The 24,302-nt window shown below is 45.3% G+C and overlaps 1 protein-coding gene across 2 annotated transcripts in view; it reads left to right on the top strand.

Annotated features, from left to right (window-relative positions):
- The window catches only part of pdhx (pyruvate dehydrogenase complex component X), a 230,810-nt gene extending 206,733 nt beyond the window's left edge, over positions 1 to 24,077 (top strand). For both annotated transcript variants that reach the window (XM_041197437.1, XM_041197438.1), the window contains 2 exons: positions 16,641 to 16,705; positions 23,630 to 24,077. In XM_041197437.1, the coding sequence (XP_041053371.1) occupies positions 16,641 to 16,705; positions 23,630 to 23,894 (330 nt within the window). In that variant the 3' untranslated portion in view covers positions 23,895 to 24,077. The remainder of the gene's footprint in view (positions 1 to 16,640; positions 16,706 to 23,629) is intronic.
- The last annotated feature ends 225 nt before the right edge of the window (positions 24,078 to 24,302 follow it).

Here is a 24,302-nt window from a genome sequence, read left to right as displayed (position 1 = left end):
GCTGAAGATGTGGGGAGAGACGAATATTCCTGAATACACTTCGGGACCAGGGAGTGAGGAAATTTCCCCCAGAAGATTGAATATGTGGAGCAGAATCCATCACCCCACAATAGAGTGTGCAGCAAGAGCAGGCCTAATGGGCATTTCCAGTGCAGTATCCGCCACTTATTGGCTTATCATGACAGCCGCCTATATCAAACAAATAGCACTAACCATTTTCCAGTACCATAGGTGACCATTACAAAGGTGCCACTTGAAACTTATTTCAGGCACTTCAATAAGTTTTTCACAATCTCATTAATTTCCTTTTAATTACTGATTTACACATCACTTCACACCACCCCTCTATCTGTGCAATGTTCATTTTCTACACGTTGGGGATTTCTGTGTCAAACTGTTCCAAGTTAAAGTGGAGTTGTACAATAACAGAAGCAAAGATATTGGAGATTGAAGTATCAGAAAGAGTCACTACAACCTTGCATGTTGCAAAAGTTGGATCATACTTATGGACAGTAGCACATCTGAATTTACATGACCTGGGCATATTTGGATGCACCAAGATTAATTAAAATATATTAGTGTTTTCAATTTGTTGGTTTAAATTGCTGAACACAATTGTGAGGCACAGGTGATCAGTTTTTTGTATAATGACTTGGAGATTGTTTTTACTGTCCATTGTCTACAGAGGGTAAATCCCAGTAACGCCAAGTGGTGGAGACTGTACCATGTTGATGGTTGGTCTATTACCATGACCAAGGAAGGAAGTGGGATAATCTGATATGGTAGTGAGGATAGCCAGTGGCAACTAGCTGGCCAGTTGTTCCCAAGCTAACTGTTGCTCAGTAACCCCTGATGAAGGTGTGGAGGAAATAGATGTGCAAATTGCACAATTTTAGATTTTTTAAAATGGGTGGCACTCTCTGTTCTACCTTGAAGAGCCAGGATGTTGTTCTTAATAATTAAATGACTATGCACAAGGGTATTGGAAATGAACTTGGCAGTTTGTCTAAATTGAATTAATACCAGTGAATGAATCTTGCTGGCAGTTCTTGGTGATGCCTTAAGTTCAAGGTGAGGCCTGCGCATAAACACTAACATACAATTGAGGGATTATATATATTAAGAGGCCAGGTGTCAGCCAACATCCATCTGTGAGCTCCTAGTTGTAGATATAGTCGCCATTAATATCTCTCATTAAAGCTGTCTAGCTACTAAAAATACTTTTGACTCTCCTGGGATTTTGAACAAACTTTTTGACGGGCAGCATCTCTGTCAGGCATTCCTGCCATCCATAGCTTTTACAGTGAAGGAAAGGCCAGATTATCACCATGTACAATACTTCAATTTCTTACTGCTGAGGTCAGTCTGCTTTTTGTACCCAGTCATTTCTCCATTCTTTTACTGGGTAAACGCAAACTACTCAAGGGTGAATTTATAATCATAATGTTAATTTGCTGTATTCCATGAAGGATCATGGCCATCTCTCTCCATTAGAGAGAGCCAATGGTTATATGATGTGAGGGCCACCATTCCACATCAAGCCTGGGCAAGTCAAGGAAGCAGACTTCCATGAACTACCATAACCTATATGGAGATTGAACCTGCGCTGTTGGTGACATTCTGCACCACACTGAAGCCAACCTGCAAATTTGGTATTGCTGCAAGTAATTTCCACTCTACTGTGGTGCTGAATTTTCAGTGTTAATCTGTAGTCCATAGGGCTTGTTAGCTCATCTAATTAGAGCGTGGTGCTTAATAACGCCAGCAACGTGGGTTCAGACTCTGTATCAGCTGAGGTAGTTCTTGGCCTTGCCTCATCTTACCCCATTGTGATATCATGGTATCATTGAGCCACGATTAGCAAACCTTGGACAGAGAGAGAGAGCCTGTAGTTAGGACCTAATCCTTCCTCCCAGGAGGAGGGATTCTCACACCACATGGTGTGCAAAGCTAGTGCAGTGTCAAACCTGGTTTACAAAGTATTCGGGAGTATATTGAACATCCTCCCGACCAGCACCCACACACGGACACTTCTTAAAACCTTGAAGATTTTAAATCCAACGTTTACAAATTCTTCTGTTCCCAATCTGAACACTTGCATTTTAACCGCTCAAAAGCAGCTCTTGACATGTGTGAATCCAGCATGTGGAAAGTCCTCTGGAGTAAAGAATTCTAAAGCTTTACAACCCTCTGAGTGAAGTGATTTCTCCTCATCTCAGTTCTAGATGGCTGACTTATAGATCTAGAATCTCCAGCTGGAGAAACAGCCTTTTCGAATCTTATATGTTTTGATGAAATCACCTCTCATTCTTCTAAACACCAGAGAATATAGACCCATTCTACTCAATTTCTCATCATAAGAAACCCACACATCCCAAGAATCAAGCTAATGAATCTTCATTATCTTTCCTTGGGTAAGGAGACCAATACTCTGCACTGTACTCATAGTATGGTCTCACTAAAACCATATATAATTGCAGCAAAACTTCCTTAGTCTTATACTCCAACCCCCCTTGCAATAAAAGCTAACATACCATTTGCCTTATTAATGGCTTGCTGTACCTGCATGCTAACTTACTGTCATTTGTGTTTAAGGATCCTGAAATCCCTCTGAATAGCAGCATTTACCAGCCTCTTGCCTTTAAAAAAAAATAATCTGCGTATCCTGCCGAAGTGGATAATTTCAAATTTCCCCACGTTATACTCCATCTGCTGCCATCTTGCCCAATCTCTTAGCCAGCCTACATCCCTTTGCAGCCTCACTACATCTTCCAAACAGTTTGCTTGCTGACAAAGGTTTATATTTTCAACAAACTTGGATAGCTGAGGCCCAAGCACTGATCTTTGCAGCGCTCTACTAGCTACAGCCTGCCAACCCATCATCCTTATATTTTTACTCTGTTTTTTCTGACTGTTAACCAAAAGTTAATCCATGCTAATATATTATCCCCAATTCCCTGAGCCTGAATCTTGCATAAAGGCTGCCCCTAAAAATGTGTGTTGCATACCACAGATTGGTAAGGACTATTTCAAAAAGATTTGCATTTATATAGCATATTTCTTGACCACTAGGTATGCCAAAGTGGTTCACGGCCAATGAAATACTTTAGAAGTGTAGTCACTGTTGTGATGTGGGACACACAGTAAGCTCCTACAAACAGCAATGTGCTAATGACCCAATAATAGCTTTTGTGATAAAAGCAAAATACGGCAGATGCTAGAAATCTGAAACAAAAACAGAAAATGCTGGAAAAACTCAGCAGGTCTAACAGCATCTGTGGAGAGAAAAAGCAGAGTTAACGTTTCGAGTCCATATGACTTCTTCAGAGCTTTTGTGACATAGATTCCTGTTAGGCAGGACACAAGGGGGGATAACTCCCACTGCTCTCCTTTGAAATAGTGACATGGCATCTTGTACATTCACCTACGAGGGCGGACAGTGCCTCAGGTTAATGTCTTATCTGAAAGACATCACCTCTCAGTACTCCCTCAGTACTGCACTGGAGTATCAGCCTTGATTTTTGCCCTGAAGTACCAAAGTGGAACTTGAAACCTCCAATCTTCTGACCTAGAGGCAAGGGTGCTTCTAGCAGAGCCACGGCTGACACTTGGTGGCTTAATGGTTTTATTACTGAAGTGATGATTTGGGGACATGAGTTCAGATTCCACCTTAACATCTGTGAATTTATATTCAGTTAATTCAATAAATCTGGACCATGAAACTACCAGTTTATAGAACAGTAGAAAGTTTCCAGCACAGAAAGAGGTCATTCAGCCTATCATATCTATGCTGGCTCTCTGTAAGAGCTACTCAGCCAGATCCTGACCACTCGCTGCATGAAAATCTTTTCCTCATATCGCCCTTGGTTCTTTTGCCATTCACTTTTAGTCAGTGTCCTCTGGGTCTCGGCCCATCTGCCAATGGGAATAGTTTCTCTCTTTCAACTCTATCTGGACCCTTGATGATTTTGGACACCACTATCAAATCTCCTCTCTCTAAGGAGAATAACCCCAACTTCTCCAAACTGCCCACGTAACTGAAGTCTCTCATCCTGGAACCATCTTCATGAATGTTTCCTGCACCCTGTCCAATGCCTTCACGTCCTTCAGAAAGTGGAATTGGACACAATACTCCAGTTGAGGCTGAACCAATGCTTTACAAAGGGCCATCATTCCTTGCCTTTGTACCCTATTTATTATCCTGTTCACTAATGCCCTTTTAGGGAAGGAAATCTGATATCCATACCCAGATTGCCCTACATGTGACTCCAGACCCACATGAAAGTGGTTGACTCTTAACTACTCTTAGTATGGCCTAGTAATCCATTCAGTTGTGTTCAAGAAGGTCAGTTAAGGATGGGTGATAAATGCTGACACTATCAACAGTGCCCACATCCCATGAATGAATCAAAAGTAGGACAGAAGGCTCTGCTGAATGAGCTTTTAAATAGTGGTTGGAACCTTGAGAGTTACTTTGCTGTATCTGTCTCTCTGCTTCATATCAATATGCTTCAGAAGAAATGGTGGTAAATTTGATGATAATACTAGACTTTCTTCCTTGTAAAAATGAACTTCCTATTAACAGTAATCAAAACAGAAAATGCTGAAAACACTTGGCAGGTCAAGCAGCAACTCTGGAGAGAAAAACTTTTATTTCCAAAAATATACTTTATTTGTAAAATTTCTGAAAGCACATTACAAAACATTTCAACTTGAATATTAGAGGAAGTGCCATCAAATTTGACTCGTCTCTGTACAATATGTTCCACTCCTAGGTGTCTTTATGCAATCGTAATTCTCTTGATATTTACAATGTACTTTCCATGTCAGGCATATAAACTGAGGGCAGAACATTTCAAGTTTTAAAAATTACATGAAGTGGAATAGAATTGAACTTTCCTTCATACAGCATGTTCCTTTATGCAATTTCGATATTCTTGATATTCACAAAGTTCATTCAGTGTCAGTATGCAGCCTGAGGGGATTCTACAAATGTTCCACCCCCTCAGTGTACTATGGCTGAAAGGCCTTAGACAGTGACCTTTCCCCATTATGCCTCTGCAGTGGCTGCCCCAAGCTTTAGTGCATCCCTCAGCACGCAGTCCTGGATCTTGGAATGTACCTGTCTGCAATACTGCTGAGGGCAACCCTTTGCACTGGAAGACCAACAGGTCTCAGGCAAAGCAAAGAGCGTCTTTCACCAAGTTGATGATCCTCCAGCCACAGTTGATGTTTATCTCAGTGTGCGTCCCTAGGAACAGCCCAGAGTCCTGTGTCACAGAGCTGCTCAGGATGTACCTCAACAGAAACCATTGCATCTCTCTCCAGACCTTCTTTTGGAATGTGCCTTTGCAAAGGAGGTGAACAATGGTCTGTTCCCCACACACATCCTCCTTGAGGACAAGGTGCGGAGGGGGTGAAATTTTGGGCATATAGGAAGGATCTGACGGGGTGGGCCTTTCTCACCACCAGCCGAGCTATGTCTTGGCGCTTGTTTGAAAGCTCGGCAATGACACATCCTGTCAAATGGCTTTGTGGCAGTCTGCTCAGGGAACCATTCGACACAATCCACCATCTCCTTTTCCCACAGGGCCTCAAGGACATTACGTGCAGACCACTGCCTGATGGATTTGTTGTCAAAAGTGTTATCCGCTTAATCTTTTCCACAAGGGTTAGATGGTTCGGCACAATCCAACTGCTTGGAGCATTCCCAGGCAACATGGCCAGACTTATCTTTCGCAACACCAAGGACAGGTAGAACTCCAGCGTGTAGTGACACTTGGTGTTTGCGTACTGAGGGTCTACACTTTTGAGGCAGCCACACACAAAGGTGGCCATCAGAATGAGGGCAGTATTGGGCATGTTTTTCCCCCCTTTACCTAGAAGCTTGTACGTCATGTCCCTGCAAACACAGTCCATTTTCAACCACCAAATAAAGCGGATGATGGCACGGGTGACTGTTACAGCGCAGGAGTGAGGAATAGACCAGTTCTGTACCATATACAGCAACACCGAAAGCACCTCACATCTGATGACCAGGTTCTTAACTGCAATGGAGAGGAAGCCTCACTCCCACATGCCCAGTTTTTGTTTAACAATGGTTACTCGCCCCTTCCAGTTTCCGGGTCCCTCTGAATCATATCCCCAGCACCTCCAGGCAGCCTGAAGAAGTCAAAAGGTGGTCAGCCCAGTTCCCAAAGAACATAGCCTTGCTCTTGCAGCTATTTGCCTTGGCTCCCTAGGCCAGTTTGAAGTGGTCACAAATGCTCATCAGTCTGTGCACCAACAGCAGATCCAAGCAGAAGGTAGCAATATCGTCCAAGTGCAGGGAGGCTTTGACTTGAGTGCCTCCACGACCTGGGACTGTCACTCCTCTTATTCCCAAATCCCTCCTGATGGACTCAGCAAGGGTTCTATGCAATGCACGAACCAGGCAGAGAAGAGAAGGCAGCCCTGCCTGACTCCAGATTTAATTAGAAAGCTTTCCAACTCCCACCCATTGATTGAAACTGCACTACTGATGCCCCTTCACTTCCTCTCTCCTCACCGTCCAAGGGCCCAAACACTCCTTTCAAGTGAAGCAGCATTTCACTTGCATTTCCCCCAACTTAGTCCACTGCGTTCGTTGCTCCCAATGTGGTCTCCACTACATTGGAGAGACCAAACGTAAACTGGGCGACCGCTTTGCAGAACACCTGCGGTCTGTCCGCAAGAATGACCCAAATCTCCCTGTCGCTTGCCATTTTAACACTCCACCCTGCTCTCTTGCCCACATGTCTGTCCTTGGCTTGCTGCATTGTTCCAGTGAAGCCCAATGCAAACTGGAGGAACAACACCTCATCTTCCGACTAGGCACTTTACAGCCTTCCGGACTGAATATTGAATTCAACAACTTTAGGTCTTGAGCTCCCTCCTCCATCCCCACCCTCTTTCTGTTTCCCCCTTCCTTTTGTTTTTTTTCCAATAAATTATATAGATTTTTCTTTTCCCATCTATTTCCATTATTTTAAAATATTTTTAAATCTTTTATGCTCTCCCCACCCCCACTAGAGCTATACCTTGAGTGCCCTACCATCCATTCTTAATTAGCACATTCGTTTAGATAATATCACCAACTTTAACACCTATGTGTTCTTTTGTTCTGTTGTTTGTGACATCTTTTGATGATCTGCTTCTATCACTGCTTGTTTGTCCCTACAACCACACCAACTCCCTCCACTTCTCTCTCTCTCTCTCTCTCTCTCTCTCCCCCCCCCCCCCACACACACCTTAAACCAGCTTATATTTCAAATCTTTCTTGGACTCGAACTCAAGTTCTGTCAAAGGGTCATGAGGACTCGAAACGTCAACTCTTTTCTTCTCTGCCGATGCTGCCAGACCTGCTGAGTTTTTCCAGGTAATTCTGTTTTTGTTTTGGATTTCCAGCATCCGCAGTTTTTTTGTTTTTATCTCTGTGTTTAATTGACTGCCACTGCTCTTCAAGAAATGCCTACCTCCTTGAAGAAGTTCTGTTCTTCTCTGCGACAAGATTTCTGTACCTCTCTTTTGCCTTGCTCACCTTCATTGCTTTCCATTTCCCTCCTGGTGTTTGACAAGGTGTTTACTAAGACCCGCTTTCACAGCCATATCTCCTTTCTCAGTGACTGTCTCCATCTCCGACTTACCCCACGTGGATTTCAACTGAAATTCCACCCCTCATGTTTCGAACCCACCCAGGATTACAGGTATCTCCGGGACATAAAACGTTTCTCGGACTGCTGTTCCCGTCAAATTCTGAAATCCACACTCAGTGCCATGCGCCGCCATATGACACACTCGACCTCTCCCTCTAGCAGCACCGCCGTACCCTTTTTCAAAGCTGCGCGTGCCCCCAGTTTCATTTTATTCTTCGGCTCATCCGACGCCTCAACAAGAAACTTTTTCTCTTTCTCTCAAGTGCTAAGGAACGCAAGCTCCAACAACTCAACACCAACACCCATCTAGGACCCTCCACCCCTGCCTGTCCCTCCATCCCCACCCCATCTTCCAATCCCAGCCCCAGCCATGTATTCACTATACCCCCTGACCTTCCCCTCTCCGATGCTGAACATTCAGTGCTCAGCAAAGGACTTAGTTTCATACCCTTACGCCCTCACCTCAATGAATTTCGGGCTCGGCATGATGCTGAACTCTTCTTCCGCCGTCTTCGTCTCCGGGCTCACATCTTTGGGCAGGAGTCCTTTCCCCGTTCAACGGATCCTTTCACCCACCTCCAATATTCTCCCTCCACCTGGACCCCTCCCTCTGGATTCTTACCTTCTCTTGATCTTTTCATTGAGAACTGTCGGCATGACATTAGTCGTCTCAATTTCTCTGCTCCTCCCACCCATTCTAATCTCTCTCTCTCTGAACTTACTGCACTCCATTCTCTCAGGTCCAACCCTGACATTGTCATCAAACCCGCTGACAAGGGTGGTGCTGTTGTTGTCTGGCGCACTGACCTCTACCTCGTGGAGGCTGAGCGTCAACTCGCAGACACTTCCTCCTACCTCTCCCTGGCCCATGACCCCACCACTGAACATCAAGCCATTGTTTCCAGGACTGTCACTGACCTCATCTCCTCTGGGGCTCTTCCTCCCACAGCTTCCAACCTGATAGTCGCCCAACCTCAGACGGCCCGCTTCTATCTCCTACCCAAAATCCACAAACAGAATTGCCCCGGTAGACCGATCGTCTCAGCTTGCTCCTGCCCCACAGAACTCATTTCTCGTTATCTTGACTCCCTTCTCTCTCCCCTTGTCCAGTCCCTTCCCACCGACATCCGTGATTCCTCTGACACCTTACGTCACATCAACAATTTCCAGTTCCCTGGCCCCAACCGCTTCCTCTTCACCATGGACGTCCAATCCCTCTACACCTCCATCCCCCACAAGGATGGTCTGAGAGCCCTTAGCTTCTTCCGCGAACAGAGGCCCGAACAATCCCCATCCACCACTACTCTCCTCCATCTGGCTGAACTTGTTCTCATACTGAACAATTTCTCCTTCAACTCCTCTCACTTCCTCCAAATAAAAGGTGTGGCTATGGGTACCCACATGGGCCCCAGCTATGCCTGTCTCTTTATGGGGTATGTGGAACATTCCTTGTTCCCGTCCTACTCCGGCCCCCTTCCACAACTCTTTCTCCGGTACATCGATGATTACTTCGGTGCCGCTTCATGCTCTCGTCGGGACTTGGAAAAATTTATTAATTTTGCTTCCAATCTCCACCCCTCCATCATTTTCACATGGTCCATCTCTGACACTTCCCTTCCCTTCCTTGACCTCTCTGTCTCAATCTCTGGTGATAGACTGTCCACCAATATCCATTACAAACCCACCGACTTCCACAGCTACCTCGACTACAGCTCCTCACACCCCGCTTCCTGTAAGGACTCCATCCCATTCTCTCAGTTCCTTCGCCTCCGTCGCATCTGTTCCGATGATGCTACCTTCAAAAACAGTTCCTCTGACATGTCCTCCTTCTTCCTTAACCGAGGTTTTCCACCCACGGTCATTGACAGGGCCCTCAACCGTGTCCGGCCCATCTCCCGCGCATCCGCCCTCACGCCTTCTCCTCCCTCCCAGAAACATGATAGGGTCCCCCTTGTCCTCACTTACCACCCCACCAGCCTCCGCATTCAAAGGATCATCCTCCGCCATTTCCGCCAATTCCAGCATGATGCCACCACCAAACGCATCTTCCCTTCACCCCCCCCCCCCCCCCATCGGCATTCCGTAGGGGGATCACTCCCTCCGGGACACCCTGGTCCACTCCTCCATCACCCCCTACTCCTCAACCCCCTCCTATGGCACCACCCCATGCCCACGCAAAAGATGCAACACCTGCCCCTTCACTTCCACCGTCCAAGGGCCCAAACACTCCTTTCAAGAGAAGCAACATTTCACTTGCATTTCCCCCAACTTAGTCTACGGCATTCGTTGCTCCCAATGTGGTCTCCTCTACATTGGAGAGACCAAACGTAAACTGGGCGACCGCTTTGCAGAACACCTGCGGTCTGTCCGCAAGAATGACCCAAACCTCCCTGTCGCTTGCCATTTTAACACTCCACCCTGCTCTCTTGCCCACATGTCTGTCCTTGGCTTGCTGCATTGTTCCAGTGAAGCCCAATGCAAACTGGAGGAACAACACCTCATCTTCCAACTAGGCACTTTACAGCCTTCCGGACTGAATATTGAATTCAATAACTTTAGGTCCTGAGCTCCATCCCCAACCCCTTTCTGTTTCCCCCTTCCTTTTGTTTTTTTTCCAATAAATTATATAGATTTTTCTTTTCCCACCTATTTCCATTATTTTTAAATATTTTTAAATCTTTTATGCTCTCCCCACCCCCACTAGAGCTATACGTTGAGTGCCCTACCATCCATTCTTAATTAGCACATTCATTTAGATAATATCACCAACTTTAACACCTATGTGTTCTTTTGTTCTGTTGTTTGTGACATCTTTTGATGATCTGCTTCTATCACTGCTTGTTTGTCCCTACAACCACACGAACCCCCTCCACTTCTCTCTCTCTCTCTCTCCACCCCCCCCCCCCCCCCCCCACACACACACCTTAAACCAGCTTATATTTCAACTCTTTCTTGGACTCGAACTCAAGTTCTGTCGAAGGGTCATGAGGACTCGAAACGTCAACTCTTTTCTTCTCCGCCGATGCTGCCAGACCTGCTGAGTTTTTCCAGGTAATTCTGTTTTTGCTACTGATGTTTGTGTTGAGCAGTTGGACCCAATTGCAGATTCCCTCCCTAAACCCCATTTTGGAGAGCACATCCATCTGTTAAGTAAACTGTTACTTTTTCAGGTCGGTGACCTTTCAACAGAACTAGAAAAATGTAGAGATGTAACAGGTTTTAAGCAAGGAAAGCAGGGAGGGAAGGATAGCACAAAAGTGTTTGATAGGGTGGAAGGCAGGAGAGATTAAATGACAAAGGGGGTGATGGTGCAAGGCAATGGGAATGATATTGAAACAAGTAAATAAACAAAAAATGAATCTAGAGGTGTAAATAGCAAAGCAGAATCATCACTGATAACTATTGCTCAAAAAAATGGAATCCAGGTTATGATCTGAAATTGGTGAACTCAGTTTTGAGTCCAGAAGCTGCAAGGTGCCTAATCAAGAGATGAGCTTATTTTGAGCTTTATTGGTACAGCATAGGAGGCAAAAGACAAGGAGGCAACTAATAGCTCAAAGTCATGCTTGCAGACTGAATGGAGGTGTTCCGCAAAGTGATTACCCAATCTGCGTTTGGTCTTCCCAATGTCGAGGAAGACTACCGCATTATGAGCAGCAAATAAAGTATACTACATTGAAATAAATATACGTAAACCGCTGTTTCACCTGAAAGAAGTGTACAGGCCTCAGATGGTGAAGGGGGAGGAGGTAAAAGGTATGCATCTCCTCCACTGTACGGAAAGGTGCTGTGGGAATGGGAAGGATTGTTAAATATTGAAGAGTGGACCAAGGTGTCACGAGAGAATGCTGAGCCTGTCCACCATCTATAAGGCACAAGTCAGGAATGTGATGGAATACTCTCACTTGCCTGCATGACTGTGGCTGCAACAACACTCAAGAGACTGTACACCATCCAGGGCAAAGCAGTTCACTGATTGGCACCCCGTCCATAACCTTCAACATTCACTCCCTCCACCACTGACGCACAGTAGCAGCAGTGTGTACTGGCTGCGGGATGCACTGTAGGAATTCACCAAGGCTCTGTGGACAGCGCCTTCCAAACCCACAACCACTACCATCAGGAAGGACAAGGGCAGCAGACACAGGGAACACCACCACCTGCAAGTTCCCCTCCAAGCCACTCACCATCCTGACTTGGAAATATATCACCGTTCCTTCACTGTCACTGGATCAAAATCCTGGAACTCCCTCCCTAACAGCACTGTGGGTGTACCTACACCACATGGACTGCAACTGTTCAAGAAGGCAGCTCACCACCCCCTTCTCAAGGGCATATAGGGATGGGCAATAAATGCAGGTCTTACAAGCGATGCCCACATCGCATAAAAGAATAAAGAAAATGCCAATGAGTAAGTGACTTGGCCCTAAAACTAGTTAAACTCCACGGTTTTCCTGTAAGTTTACAAACCTAGTTACGCACTTGTTTCTCTTCCGACCTAACTTGACTCTTTTAAGCACCTGAATTCAATTACCCTCAGCAAAATCCAGTCTTCCACCCCTGCAATTTCAGTAATGTCAGAGATCTGGTATGATGCATTCTGAACTGAATAAAATTGCAATCCAGTTTTTCAAGGTGTTCTAGATTGAGGATTTTACTCCCATTTCTACCTCTCTTGTCTTAACGCTGGAACAACTTGTCTAACTCAGCTAAGGTTCGTACAATATTGGCGTCAGGGTCAGGTTAGCCCACACAAACTAGTAAAATAGCCAGCATCAATCTCTCCAGACATCTTATCCGAGTCCCTCTGCCAGTCCCATGTTATTGTATCCAAACTAATTGCCGTTACCACGGATACAGCATTCTTATGCAGATTATGTCTTGGCAGATTAATTTAAGAGCTCTGTGTGTTCCTGGATGAGATTTCAGGGCTGTTGACTTTTTTTTAAAAAAAACTGCTTTATGATAATTGAGGAGTTTTCCAGAAACTGTGTTTTCATTAGAGTTGAAGTGATGACCCTTTATGCTAAGCTGTGCTCACTGTTAAAGCCACTTACATAATGAAAGATGTAGGCTTTCAGGAAAAAAATCTTAACTTTAAAATTTTAACAAGCGCACGTGAAACATTTCACACACAGTTTTATAAGAAATAATGTAGTTTGAATTATTTCTCTTAGATTTTAAAATCCTGACACACCCTAAAATGCAACAATAGTGCCCCTGCCAGAAAGGATTGGTGAAGAGTGGAAGCATCTGCCCTGACCTCGATCACCATCATGTCACAATATGTATATATTTTTAAAAATATGAATACACAAACAGAAAGGAACCCAATAAAGATATACACTGGATCAGTAGTTTCATTGTATCGGGGTCCGCCTGAGCACTGTCAGATACACTGGATCAGAGGTTTCACTGTGTTGGGGTCCATCTGAATATTGAGAGATACACTGGACCAGGAGTTTCACCTTATCGGGGTCCATCTGAGCACTGTGGGATACAATGGATCAGGAGTTTCACTGTATCGGGATCTGTCTGAGTCCTGTCAGACACACTGGATCAGGAGTTTCACTGTATCAGGGTCTGAGCACTATCTGATACACTGGATGAGGAGTTTCACTGTATCAGGGTCTGTCTGAGCACTATTAGATACACTGGATCAGGAGTTTCACAGTAACGGGGTCTGTCTGAGCACTGGGAGATACACTGGATCAGGAGTATCAATGCATTAGGGTCTCTTTGAGCACTGTGAGATACACTGGAGCAGGAGTTCCACTATCAGGAGTTGGCTGACCATGAAAGACTTGCACTGGAGCAAGAATTTCCCTGTATTGTGGCTGTTTGGCTAAGACATACACTGGAATAAGTTTTCACTCAGGAGCTAAATGACAGACATGCAATGCAAAGGCTGTAGGACCCAGAAGGAAGCCCTGATCAATAGTCAAAAGACAAGTTGAGGTATCCGAACACCACAATGCAATATATTTTACTGAATCATAAAGTGTCTTCCAAAACATACTGTGCACTTCAATATGTCTATTTGAAGACCCAGGTGAATTGCTGCTGATTGTCATTGGTTTCTGCAGGTCTATAACATGCTCTGTAGGGTTGCTAATCTGTCATACAAGGAATTAGCAAATAAATGCTCATTGTGAGAGGAGTTTCAGTTCATTGCAGCAATGTTAGTTCATCCAGTGCCACATGTAGTGGATGGAGCTTAATAAATCTTCCCCTTCACTCTAAACAACTTGAGTTCACTATAATTAGGTTGCATTGTGCTGTGTTGAACAAATGAATATTTACCTGTCAGCCACGAGAAGAATGACAGAGGATTTATTGTGTTAGTGGATGATTTAGTAGCTCTAAACCCAGTGTGTGAATCATTTCACTGACAGACCATGGCAGTCATATTGTTGAGATTTGTCTATATGAAGTACCATGCAGGTATTTACTTTTCAAACATTGAGAAAAGAAAATAGCTGATGGAGACAGTATGTAATATTCAATGATACTGGGTAGCAGGAGAGGGAATACCTTTTGCCCGGCAGCATTTGAGACATATGAAAGCACTTTCCCTTGTTTAAGGAATATAACGGTTGCTACTCTTTAAAGGTTAAATTAGCAGCATTATAAACAAACACTCCTGTATGAGTTTAAAGTTGTGTGTCGTTACAATGTATCATGGGCTGACAATCAGAAATGGCCCCCTTAAACCCAGGGAACACAGTCTTCACTTGCTGCCGTGGGCCTCCAGAAGCTGCTTCAACACAGGGAAGACCATTGGGGGTGAGGCATGTGGGCGCCGGGGTTGGCGGTTATGGGGGGGGTGGGGGTGGTTGGTGGGTGAGTGGAGTAATCCAAGGTAAAAATAGAACTGATGGATGCCCAGCAATAGGCTCTTTAAAGGGCTAGATAAAGGTAAGAGTTGGTGAACATTAAACAGTCATTTCCGTGAAGCAGTGATAATGCAATGATGGAACAAAACAGCTATGTATGACACTGTAAAGGTCCAGAAAAGATATGTGACCCAGAAAAGCCTCCAAAATACAATGTATGAAATGGTAGGTGGATGGGGAAAACGGGCAAGAAATGGACCTTCAGCTAAAGGCTGAAATCTCTAAAGTCACCATTGAGACCAGAGGGTGGCCACAAGGATCACACTTATAGACAACAATGAGACACTCAGCAACATGGTTCAATTTAGAGTGGACTCCCCATTGTACAGGACTCTGCTTTGAAAGCTGTAAATACAATATGCCTGTTGCCTCATAATGGGGTGAAGAGTGAATGAGTATATGTTGTAGCTGGAAGAGTGTCAGAAGAAGGGCAGTCAGAACTCGGGATGTTGGAAGAGTATTCCAGAGGGAACCATTCCCCAGAAAGCAGAGGAGAAGGTGGAAGATGTGCCCGTTGGCGATGATGTTTTAAGCAGCTGAGATGGATGTAAATGATGTGGGGGGAAATGGGATTGAAGCTGAGGACAGGGTCACCCTGCCTATGTAAGTGGAGGGGCAACAAATAGGGTAGACATGATCAAGGGCACTGTCAACGGCAAATAAAGGAATACATCAGTTTAGGAAAAAGGAGAAGGTTTTAAAAGTTCTGATAAAGAGACTGGATAAAGTAATAGTAATTTTACAAGAAACATAATCCAAGTAGCTGTGGAAATCAGTGGGCTTGTATAGACATCTCGGGAATACCTAATTAACAGAGATATGATGAGTGAGTCCAGGAAGAGAAGAGAGAGGAAGACCACAAAGACTAATGGGTGGAAATTGTGCGTCATCACTGAAATTCTCCGGGTTGAAGCCAGCAGGAGGTAGCATCAACATAATCACCAGTGTAATGGAGAAGAGATCTGAAGAGAGACTGAATGGAATTGAAATAAAGACTTCCATATATCCTACCAAAAGACAGGCATAATTGGAGCTTATACAGATTTCCATAGCAACAATGTTTATCTGAAGGAAGTGAGTGGAGTTAAAAGAGAAGCTGTCAGGGTGCAAACAAGCTCAGCTGAGCAGAGGAGGGATTAGGTCGCTTTTATTAAAGAAGTGGTGAATTCAGCAACCATCCTGGTGCAGTACAAAGATTCAATACATGTACAGTGACAAAATGAATAGGAGACCTAATATGGAATGGCCAAAGCAGCACAGAGCATCTGAAGCATCATAAATGTAGGTATGGAAAGACTGGACTAAGGGGAGAGAATGGCATCAGGTGAGAGGAGACTACCTCAGTGGAACAGGAATGGGTACCTAGGGACATTCCTGGTCATAAATCCAGGAGATAGAAACAAATTGTGCAGAGTGTAGGGTCCAGTGGTATTTGGAGACAATGATGTAGAGTTGCAGTTCAAAGGGAGATAGGGAGGGGAGTCATACAGTTGATCCTGGGCTTTTCCCAAGTGTAGGTGCTTCCACTACAGCCTTGTCAGCAGGTTTGTTGATGATGAAATAGAACTGAAAGAATGGAGAGTTAAAAGGGATATCACTCAGGGTGAGTAAGGCGAACAGTCACATTCATGTGGTCATTATTACAGTAATCAAGATCTGTGAGGTAGTTATACAGGTACTTCATTAAGGTTCTTTGATGTTGAAGTATGAGATGATTTGGGAGTGATCTGGATCTTAAACAGACAAAACAATCCAAAAGTGAAGTTTCTTACCAAGATCTTTCAAGCTGCCTATTTTATTTTCTGTTCAGTTTCTGAACAGTGTGCTGGTCCAGAGATTAAATGTCCTCTTCCAATTTGTTCCTTTGCTACTTGCTATCTAACTGATTTCAGTTTAGGCCATTCTGTTAGTTCTGTCAGCAAATTGTGTTCACAAGAAGTTTGTGATGTTACTGAGAATACATAGAGAAACAATTTGCTCTTTGTTAGCTGGGGAATTCTCTCTCCGGCACATACTGCACACTCAATTGCTGCAAACTAAATTAACAACAATGTTTATAATTCTATTCCAGGCACTCGCAAAGAAAGCAAAAGCAGGAAAGCTGCTACCTGAGGAATACCAGGGGGGATCCTTCAGGTAAAACACCAGCAGCTCTGTACTTTTGCCTCTATCATTCTACTTTTAGTTGTAAGATATTAAAGCACTGGAAGTCTGCAATTTTGTTGAGTTAGGGCATGTTTGTTTTTCCTGGAACCTATTCTTACACTTTTGTTCTCAATCCTTTAATGGCTGTAGCCACATTGTAAGTGATAAGCAATTCCATGGCCTGTATAAAGTTTACCAAAATGAGACAGCCTGTCCAGCATACTTTGCATATACAGTGAGTTGTCTGGGTGATCATCGATGGCTAATCTGCCAGTAAAGGTGTCCTGCACAGTCCTAATGCCAACAACTCCTGGACTGTTGCAGAAATAAAGCTGGCACTATTCCTTGAAGATAACACAGCCAATCCAGTGAAAGAAAGTGTAAGGTACACAAACAATATGAAAAATGCACCATGTTTTACCCCCTGAATGTTTTCTAATGAAGCAGCCACTCAGCTGTAACCTCTGCAAACCCAGGCAAGGGACTCTTTTAGTAGGATATCTAACTGCATTGATACCTCTCCCTAGCAGTTGGAGCAGCTGAGATGCATGGAATATATTTTTGATCCTGATTGTCCACTCTGACAGTTGTGAATTATATGTCGTATAATAAAATAAAAGCAAAATACTGCAGATGCTGGAAATCTGAAACAAAAACAGAAAATGCTGGAAAAACTCAGCAGCTCTGACAGCATCTGTGGAGCCCTGAAGAAGAGTCATACAGACTTGAAATGTTAACTCTGTCTTTGTCTCCACAGATGCTATTAGACCTGCTGAGTTTTTCTAGCATTTTCTAAATTATATCTCAACTCATTTGCAGAGTTCACACAAAACTTCTGCGAAATGCCATTGCACATTACAAATGAAGGACACCTCCATGATCAGAACTATGTACCACCTGCACCAAAAATCTTGAGTACAGTTACAAATTGATCAGACAGGAAGGGAAGTGATGTCTTCCACAGCACTGTCACATTGACAACATCTACTGCTGGATCCTATTTCTGAGTGACATACACACAGTAGTTGCCTTTGTCCACCTACCATTTGGGTTAAAACTAAGCATTTAAGCTGATTGACCAAATTCAGAATAGTTCACATGATACACTTTCACCTAAAGAGGCCATCCGGGCATTTGAGGCAGTGCAGACAACAATGAAGCTAATCCCTGAGCACTCAGCAAAGAGCTACGAGGAGGGCCTGATAAATTAGCCTTCTAAAGAACCATACCAGAGGGGATCTTATGGATAGGATTATAATTTACTTAATAGGCAAGAGAAAGTCAATCTAAAACATATTTCAGATACATCCAGCAAGCAAGAAAATTGAACACATTGTGAGGGCAGATTTCAGAAAGTATTCCTTTCTGGTCAATGCTGGGCTTGCTACCCAGAGAGAACATCCTATCGCAGGTTCACGATTTTGTGAAATGTTATCTCTTACAATGCAGATTTTCCTTGTTAGAATTCAAGCGCTGCCCTCAGCGGTGGATAACACCGTCATGTTCAACTGTCACCTTACGTAAGATTGGATTTGTCTTTGGAAGTGTAATAGGAATAAATACATGCAATAACAGAGAGCTACAAACATATACCGTGCTACAATGAAAGGGTGACAGAGAATCACAGACACACAGAGAGAACCACACACAGAGAGAGAGTCATAATCACACATGAGAGAGAGAGAGGGAATCACAGTCACACAGAGAGAGGGAGAATCGCAGACAGGCAGAGAGAGGGAGAATCGCAGACAGGCAGAGAGAGGGAGAATCACAGACAGGCAGAGAGAGGGAGAATCACAGACAGGCAGAGAGAGGGAGAATCACAGACAGGCAGAGAGAGGGAGAATCACAGACAGGCAGAGAGAGGGAGAATCACAGACAGGCAGAGAGAGAGAGAATCACAGACAGGCAGAGAGAGAATCACAGGCAGAATGAGAGAGAGAATCACACAGGCAGAGTGAGAGAGAGAATCACACAGGCAGAGTGAGAGAGAGAATCACACAGGCAGAGTGAGAGAGAGAATCACACAGGCAGAGTGAGAGAGAGAATCACACAGGCAGAGTGAGAGAGAGAATCACACAGGCAGAGTGAGAGAGAGAATCACACAGGCAGAGTGAGAGAGAGAATCACACAGGCAGAGTGAGAGAGAGAATCACAGAGGCAGAGTGAGAGAGAGAATCACACAGGCAGAGTGAGAGAGAGAATCACACAGGCAGAGTGAGAGAGAGAATCACACAGGCAGAGTGAGAGAGAGAATCACAGGCAGAGTGAGAGAGAATCACAGGCAGAGTGAGAGAGAATCACAGGCAGAGTGAGAGAGAGAATCACAGGCAGAGTGAGAGAGAGAATCACAGGCAGAGTGAGAGAGAGAATCACAGGCAGAGTGAGAGAGAGAATCACAGGCAGAGTGAGAGAGAGAATCACAGGCAGAGTGAGAGAGAGAATCACAGGCAGAGTGAGAGAGAGAATCACAGGCAGAGTGAGAGAGAGAATCACAGGCAGAGTGAGAGAGAGAATCACAGGCAGAGTGAGAGAGAGAATCACAGGCAGAGTGAGAGAGAGAATCACAGGCAGAGTGAGAGAGAGAATCACAGGCAGAGTGAGAGAGAGAATCACAGGCAGAGTGAGAGAGAGAATCACAGGCAGAGTGAGAGAGAGAATCACAGGCAGAGTGAGAGAGAGAATCACAGGCAGAGTGAGAGAGAGAATCACAGGCAGAGTGAGAGAGAGAATCACAGGCAGAGTGAGAGAGAGAATCACAGGCAGAGTGAGAGAGAGAATCACAGGCAGAGTGAGAGAGAGAATCACAGGCAGAGTGAGAGAGAGAATCACAGGCAGAGTGAGAGAGAGAATCACAGGCAGAGTGAGAGAGAGAATCACAGGCAGAGTGAGAGAGAGAATCACAGGCAGAGTGAGAGAGAGAATCACAGGCAGAGTGAGAGAGAGAATCACAGGCAGAGTGAGAGAGAGAATCACAGGCAGAGTGAGAGAGAGAATCGCAGACCCGCAGAGTGAGAGAGAGAATCGCAGACCCGCAGAGTGAGAGAGAGAATCGCAGACCCGCAGAGTGAGAGAGAGAATCGCAGACCCGCAGAGTGAGAGAGAGAATCGCAGACCCGCAGAGTGAGAGAGAGAATCGCAGACCCGCAGAGTGAGAGAGAGAATCGCAGACCCGCAGAGTGAGAGAGAGAATCGCAGACCCGCAGAGTGAGAGAGAGAATCGCAGACCCGCAGAGAGAGAGAGAGAATCGCAGACCCGCAGAGAGAGAGAGAGAATCGCAGACCCGCAGAGAGAGAGAGAGAATCGCAGACCCGCAGAGAGAGAGAGAGAATCGCAGACCCGCAGAGAGAGAGAGAGAATCGCAGACCCGCAGAGAGAGAGAGAGAATCGCAGACCCGCAGAGAGAGAGAGAATCGCAGACCCGCAGAGAGAGAGAGAATCGCAGACCCGCAGAGAGAGAGAGAATCGCAGACCCGCAGAGAGAGAGAGAATCGCAGACCCGCAGAGAGAGAGAGAATCGCAGACCCGCAGAGAGAGAGAGAATCGCAGACCCGCAGAGAGAGAGAGAGAATCGCAGACCCGCAGAGAGAGAGAGAATCGCAGACCCGCAGAGAGAGAGAGAATCGCAGACCCGCAGAGAGAGAGAGAATCGCAGACCCGCAGAGAGAGAGAGAATCGCAGACCCGCAGAGAGAGAGAGAATCGCAGACCCGCAGAGAGAGAGAGAATCGCAGACCCGCAGAGAGAGAGAGAGAATCGCAGACCCGCAGAGAGAGAGAGAGAATCGCAGACCCGCAGAGAGAGAGAGAGAATCGCAGACCCGCAGAGAGAGAGAGAGAATCGCAGACCCGCAGAGAGAGAGAGAGAATCGCAGACCCGCAGAGAGAGAGAGAGAATCGCAGACCCGCAGAGAGAGAGAGAGAATCGCAGACCCGCAGAGAGAGAGAGAGAATCGCAGACCCGCAGAGAGAGAGAGAGAATCGCAAACCCGCAGAGAGAGAGAGAGAATCGCAAACCCGCAGAGAGAGAGAGAGAGAATCGCAGACCCGCAGAGAGAGAGAGAGAATCGCAGACCCGCAGAGAGAGAGAGAGAATCGCAGACCCGCAGAGAGAGAGAGAGAATCGCAGACCCGCAGAGAGAGAGAGAGAATCGCAGACCCGCAGAGAGAGAGAGAGAATCTCAGACCCGCAGAGAGAGAGAGAGAATCTCAGACCCGCAGAGAGAGAGAGAGAATCGCAGACCCGCACAGAGAGAGAGAATCGCAGACCCGCAGAGAGAGAGAATCGCAGACCCGCAGAGAGAGAGAATCGCAGACCCGCAGAGAGAGAGAATCGCAGACCCGCAGAGAGAGAGAATCACAGACCCGCAGAGAGAGAATCGCAGACACGCAGAGAGAGAATCGCAGACACGCAGAGCGAGAGAATCGCAGACACGCAGAGCGAGAGAATCGCAGACACGCAGAGCGAGAGAATCGCAGACACGCAGAGCGAGAGAATCGCAGACACGCAGAGCGAGAGAATCGCAGACACACAAAGAGAGGGAGATCACAGACACGCAGCAAGAGAGAGAACCGCAGACATGCAGAGAGAGAGAATCGCAGACACACAGAGAGAGTCATAATCACACACGAGAGAGAGAGAGGGAATCACAGTCACACAGAGAGGGAGGGAGAATTACAGTCCCAAAGAGAGGGGAAATCACAGAGAGAGATAAAAAAAATCAGGGAGAGAGAGGGAACCACAGTTACACACAGACAATCACAGTTACAAAGAGAGGAAAGCACAGTCATGCGCACACAGAGAATCGCAGATGCACAGAGGGAGAATCACAGTCAGAGAGAGAGAGGGAGAGAGAATCACCATCACACAGAGAGGGAATCACAGTCACACAGAGAGGGGGAAGCACAGTCTCTCACACACACACACACGCAGAATCACAGGCACAGAGAAAGAGAGAATCACAGTCACAGAAAGAGGGAATCACAGTCACACACACACACGCACACACACACAATCACAAGCACCGAAAGAAAGGGAATCACAGTCACACAGCAAGAGAATCACAGACACAGATGAGAGGAATCACAGTCACACACACACACACACACAGAATCACAGTCACAGAGAGAGAGAAAATCACAATCACAGAGAGAGCACGAGGAAATCATAGTCACACAGAGTGAGTGAGAATCACAAACACAGAGTGAGTGAGAATCACAGAAAGAGAGTGAGAATCACAAAGAGAGAGGGAGAATCACAGAAAGAGAGAGAGGGGGGAATCATAGTCACACAGCAAAAGAATCATGGACACAGAGGGGAGGAATCACAGTCACACAGAGAGAGAGAAAGAATCACAATCTCAGAGAGAGAGAGAATCACAGACACTGAGTGAGAATCACAGAGAGAGTGAGAATCACAGAGAGAGTGAGAATCACAGAGAGAGTAAGAATCACAGAGAGAGAGTGAGAATCGCAGAGAGAGAGAGTGAGAATCACAGAGAGAGAGAGGGAATCATGATCACAGAGACAGAGAAGAGAGGGAATCACAGTCACAGAGAGATAGAGAATCATCAACACACAGAGACAGAGAGAGCAGATTACAGGCACACATAGGTGTAGAGAGGGGACCACAGATACACACAGGTACAGAGAGAACCACAGATGCACACAGGGATGGAGAGAGGATTAGATGCTGTCACACAAAGGGAGAAAAAAACAGACACATACACATAGGAACGATGTGAGACAGGGCACTGACAAGGTTAACAGTGAACCACAGGCTCATAGAGAGAAAACAATAGAAATGCGAAGACAGAGAGACCAACCACAAGAGCATACATGGAGAGACAGAAAGATCCACAACACCTATACTCCAGAATCATGTACAGTTTAGAATGGGATTGAAGGTGAGGTTGTCCGATAAGATATAAAATAAAATTGCTTCTCCAAAAATGCTGGGTGTTTCTTCAGTACCCTTAAAATATCCCTGCCCCTGCAGTTACCAGGCAGAGTGCCTAGCATCACAGTGAACATATCTACAGATGTCATATGGGCGATGGTATCACTGGTACTGTGGAAGGAGCAGATTAAATTGCCTGAAGGGACTTATTTACCAAAGCCACCTTCTTATCTTCAACATATTTAATCCATTTTAATTCCTAAATGTAAAAGCTAAACTAAAATTAATATCTAATAAAGGTTGTGAATCACTGTGAATTGGGCAGCTTTAGGAACTTAAATGCATCCTAGTTATATAACTCCCTAACATTTGCCAAGAAGACTGGTTGGTATTGCAGTATCCTCGGGCCACCAGTTACAACCAAGGGAGAGTTTAGTTCTCAGCTGAATAGATTACGGGGCAATCAGGAGAACTGATATTTCATAGTTTACACTGTTTCTGTAGATAGCTGCACCCTCTTCCCTCACATTCCGAGGGGTGGATAAGAGAAAACAAGTGGAAAGGTGATAAGAAAAATGGTCTTCAGAGGCCACCATACATCTTAAAGTTTGTTTATTTAGTTCTGACACAGGGTAAATACACAACAGGTGAATGGGTATAACTGTTGCAGCGTCAAAGCTTGCCTAGCTGTTTTGACGTTTGCTTCAAGCATAAAATTCCAAACAGAAGGACAGAACTTTGTAGGTGACTGACACAAGCAGTTAACTGACAGGGGCAGGTGACTGATGACAGAGAGATGGTTGGCTGTCTAACATGAGCGGGGTACTGATGGGGCAGAAGGGGAATGAGCAGCGCAGGAAGGGAACTGGGAACGCAGGAAGGGAACTAAGGGCACAGGAAGGGAACTGGCGACACAAGCAGGTAATTGACTGGAGTGGGTCACTGATGCCATGTGACTTGAGTGTCAAAAGCTGCAGTAGAAATGAAGATGGTCATTTTCTTTTCTCTTTTTTTCAGTATCTCCAATTTGGGAATGTTTGGAATCAGCGGTTTCAGTGCTGTGATTAATCCCCCCCAGGCTTGTATCTTGGCCATCGGGCAGTCACGCCAGGATCTGACAGTTTCTGAAGATGACAAAGGGAACCCTAGCCTCTACCATAAAGATATGATGACAGTCACTCTGTCCAGTGATGGCCGTGTGGTGGACGATGAACTTGCGTCTCAGTTTTTGGAGAACTTCAGGCTTAACCTGGAGAATCCGAAACGATTAGCTTTATTCTAGACTGCCTTCTCTGAGCTTCACCTTCCACGGGATTTATCATGTTACATGGACGTCATCATAGAATGCACCTGTAATGCAGAGTTTATTTTATTGTTAGTGTTGCAACATTACAGGGGAATGTAGACCCTGCCTTTACTGCTACCTGTGTGTCGGGTCAAATAAAGCTCCTTGTTATTTATTTCATTGGGTTACCATCTTCATCTCTTTATTATCAACACTGCCTGACTACAGGCATCTTCCTTATGCCCTCTCCAAGCTCATCTTGTTCATGAGACTCACTTCCTGCTCTCTCAACCTTATACCATTAAACTGCTGACCACTCAACTTCTCCTGGGCCTCATGTTGGCCGATATTGTTAATGGTCCTCGATCTTCGGCTGTTAGAAAAATGAGAGGTAATCTTATTGAA

Source organism: Carcharodon carcharias, chromosome 10 (genome assembly GCF_017639515.1).
Source record: "Carcharodon carcharias isolate sCarCar2 chromosome 10, sCarCar2.pri, whole genome shotgun sequence".
In the NCBI taxonomy this organism is placed as follows: Eukaryota; Metazoa; Chordata; class Chondrichthyes; order Lamniformes; family Lamnidae; genus Carcharodon; species Carcharodon carcharias.
The sequence above is the reverse complement of the archived record's forward strand: the minus strand, read 5'-3'. Positions and strand labels throughout refer to the sequence as shown.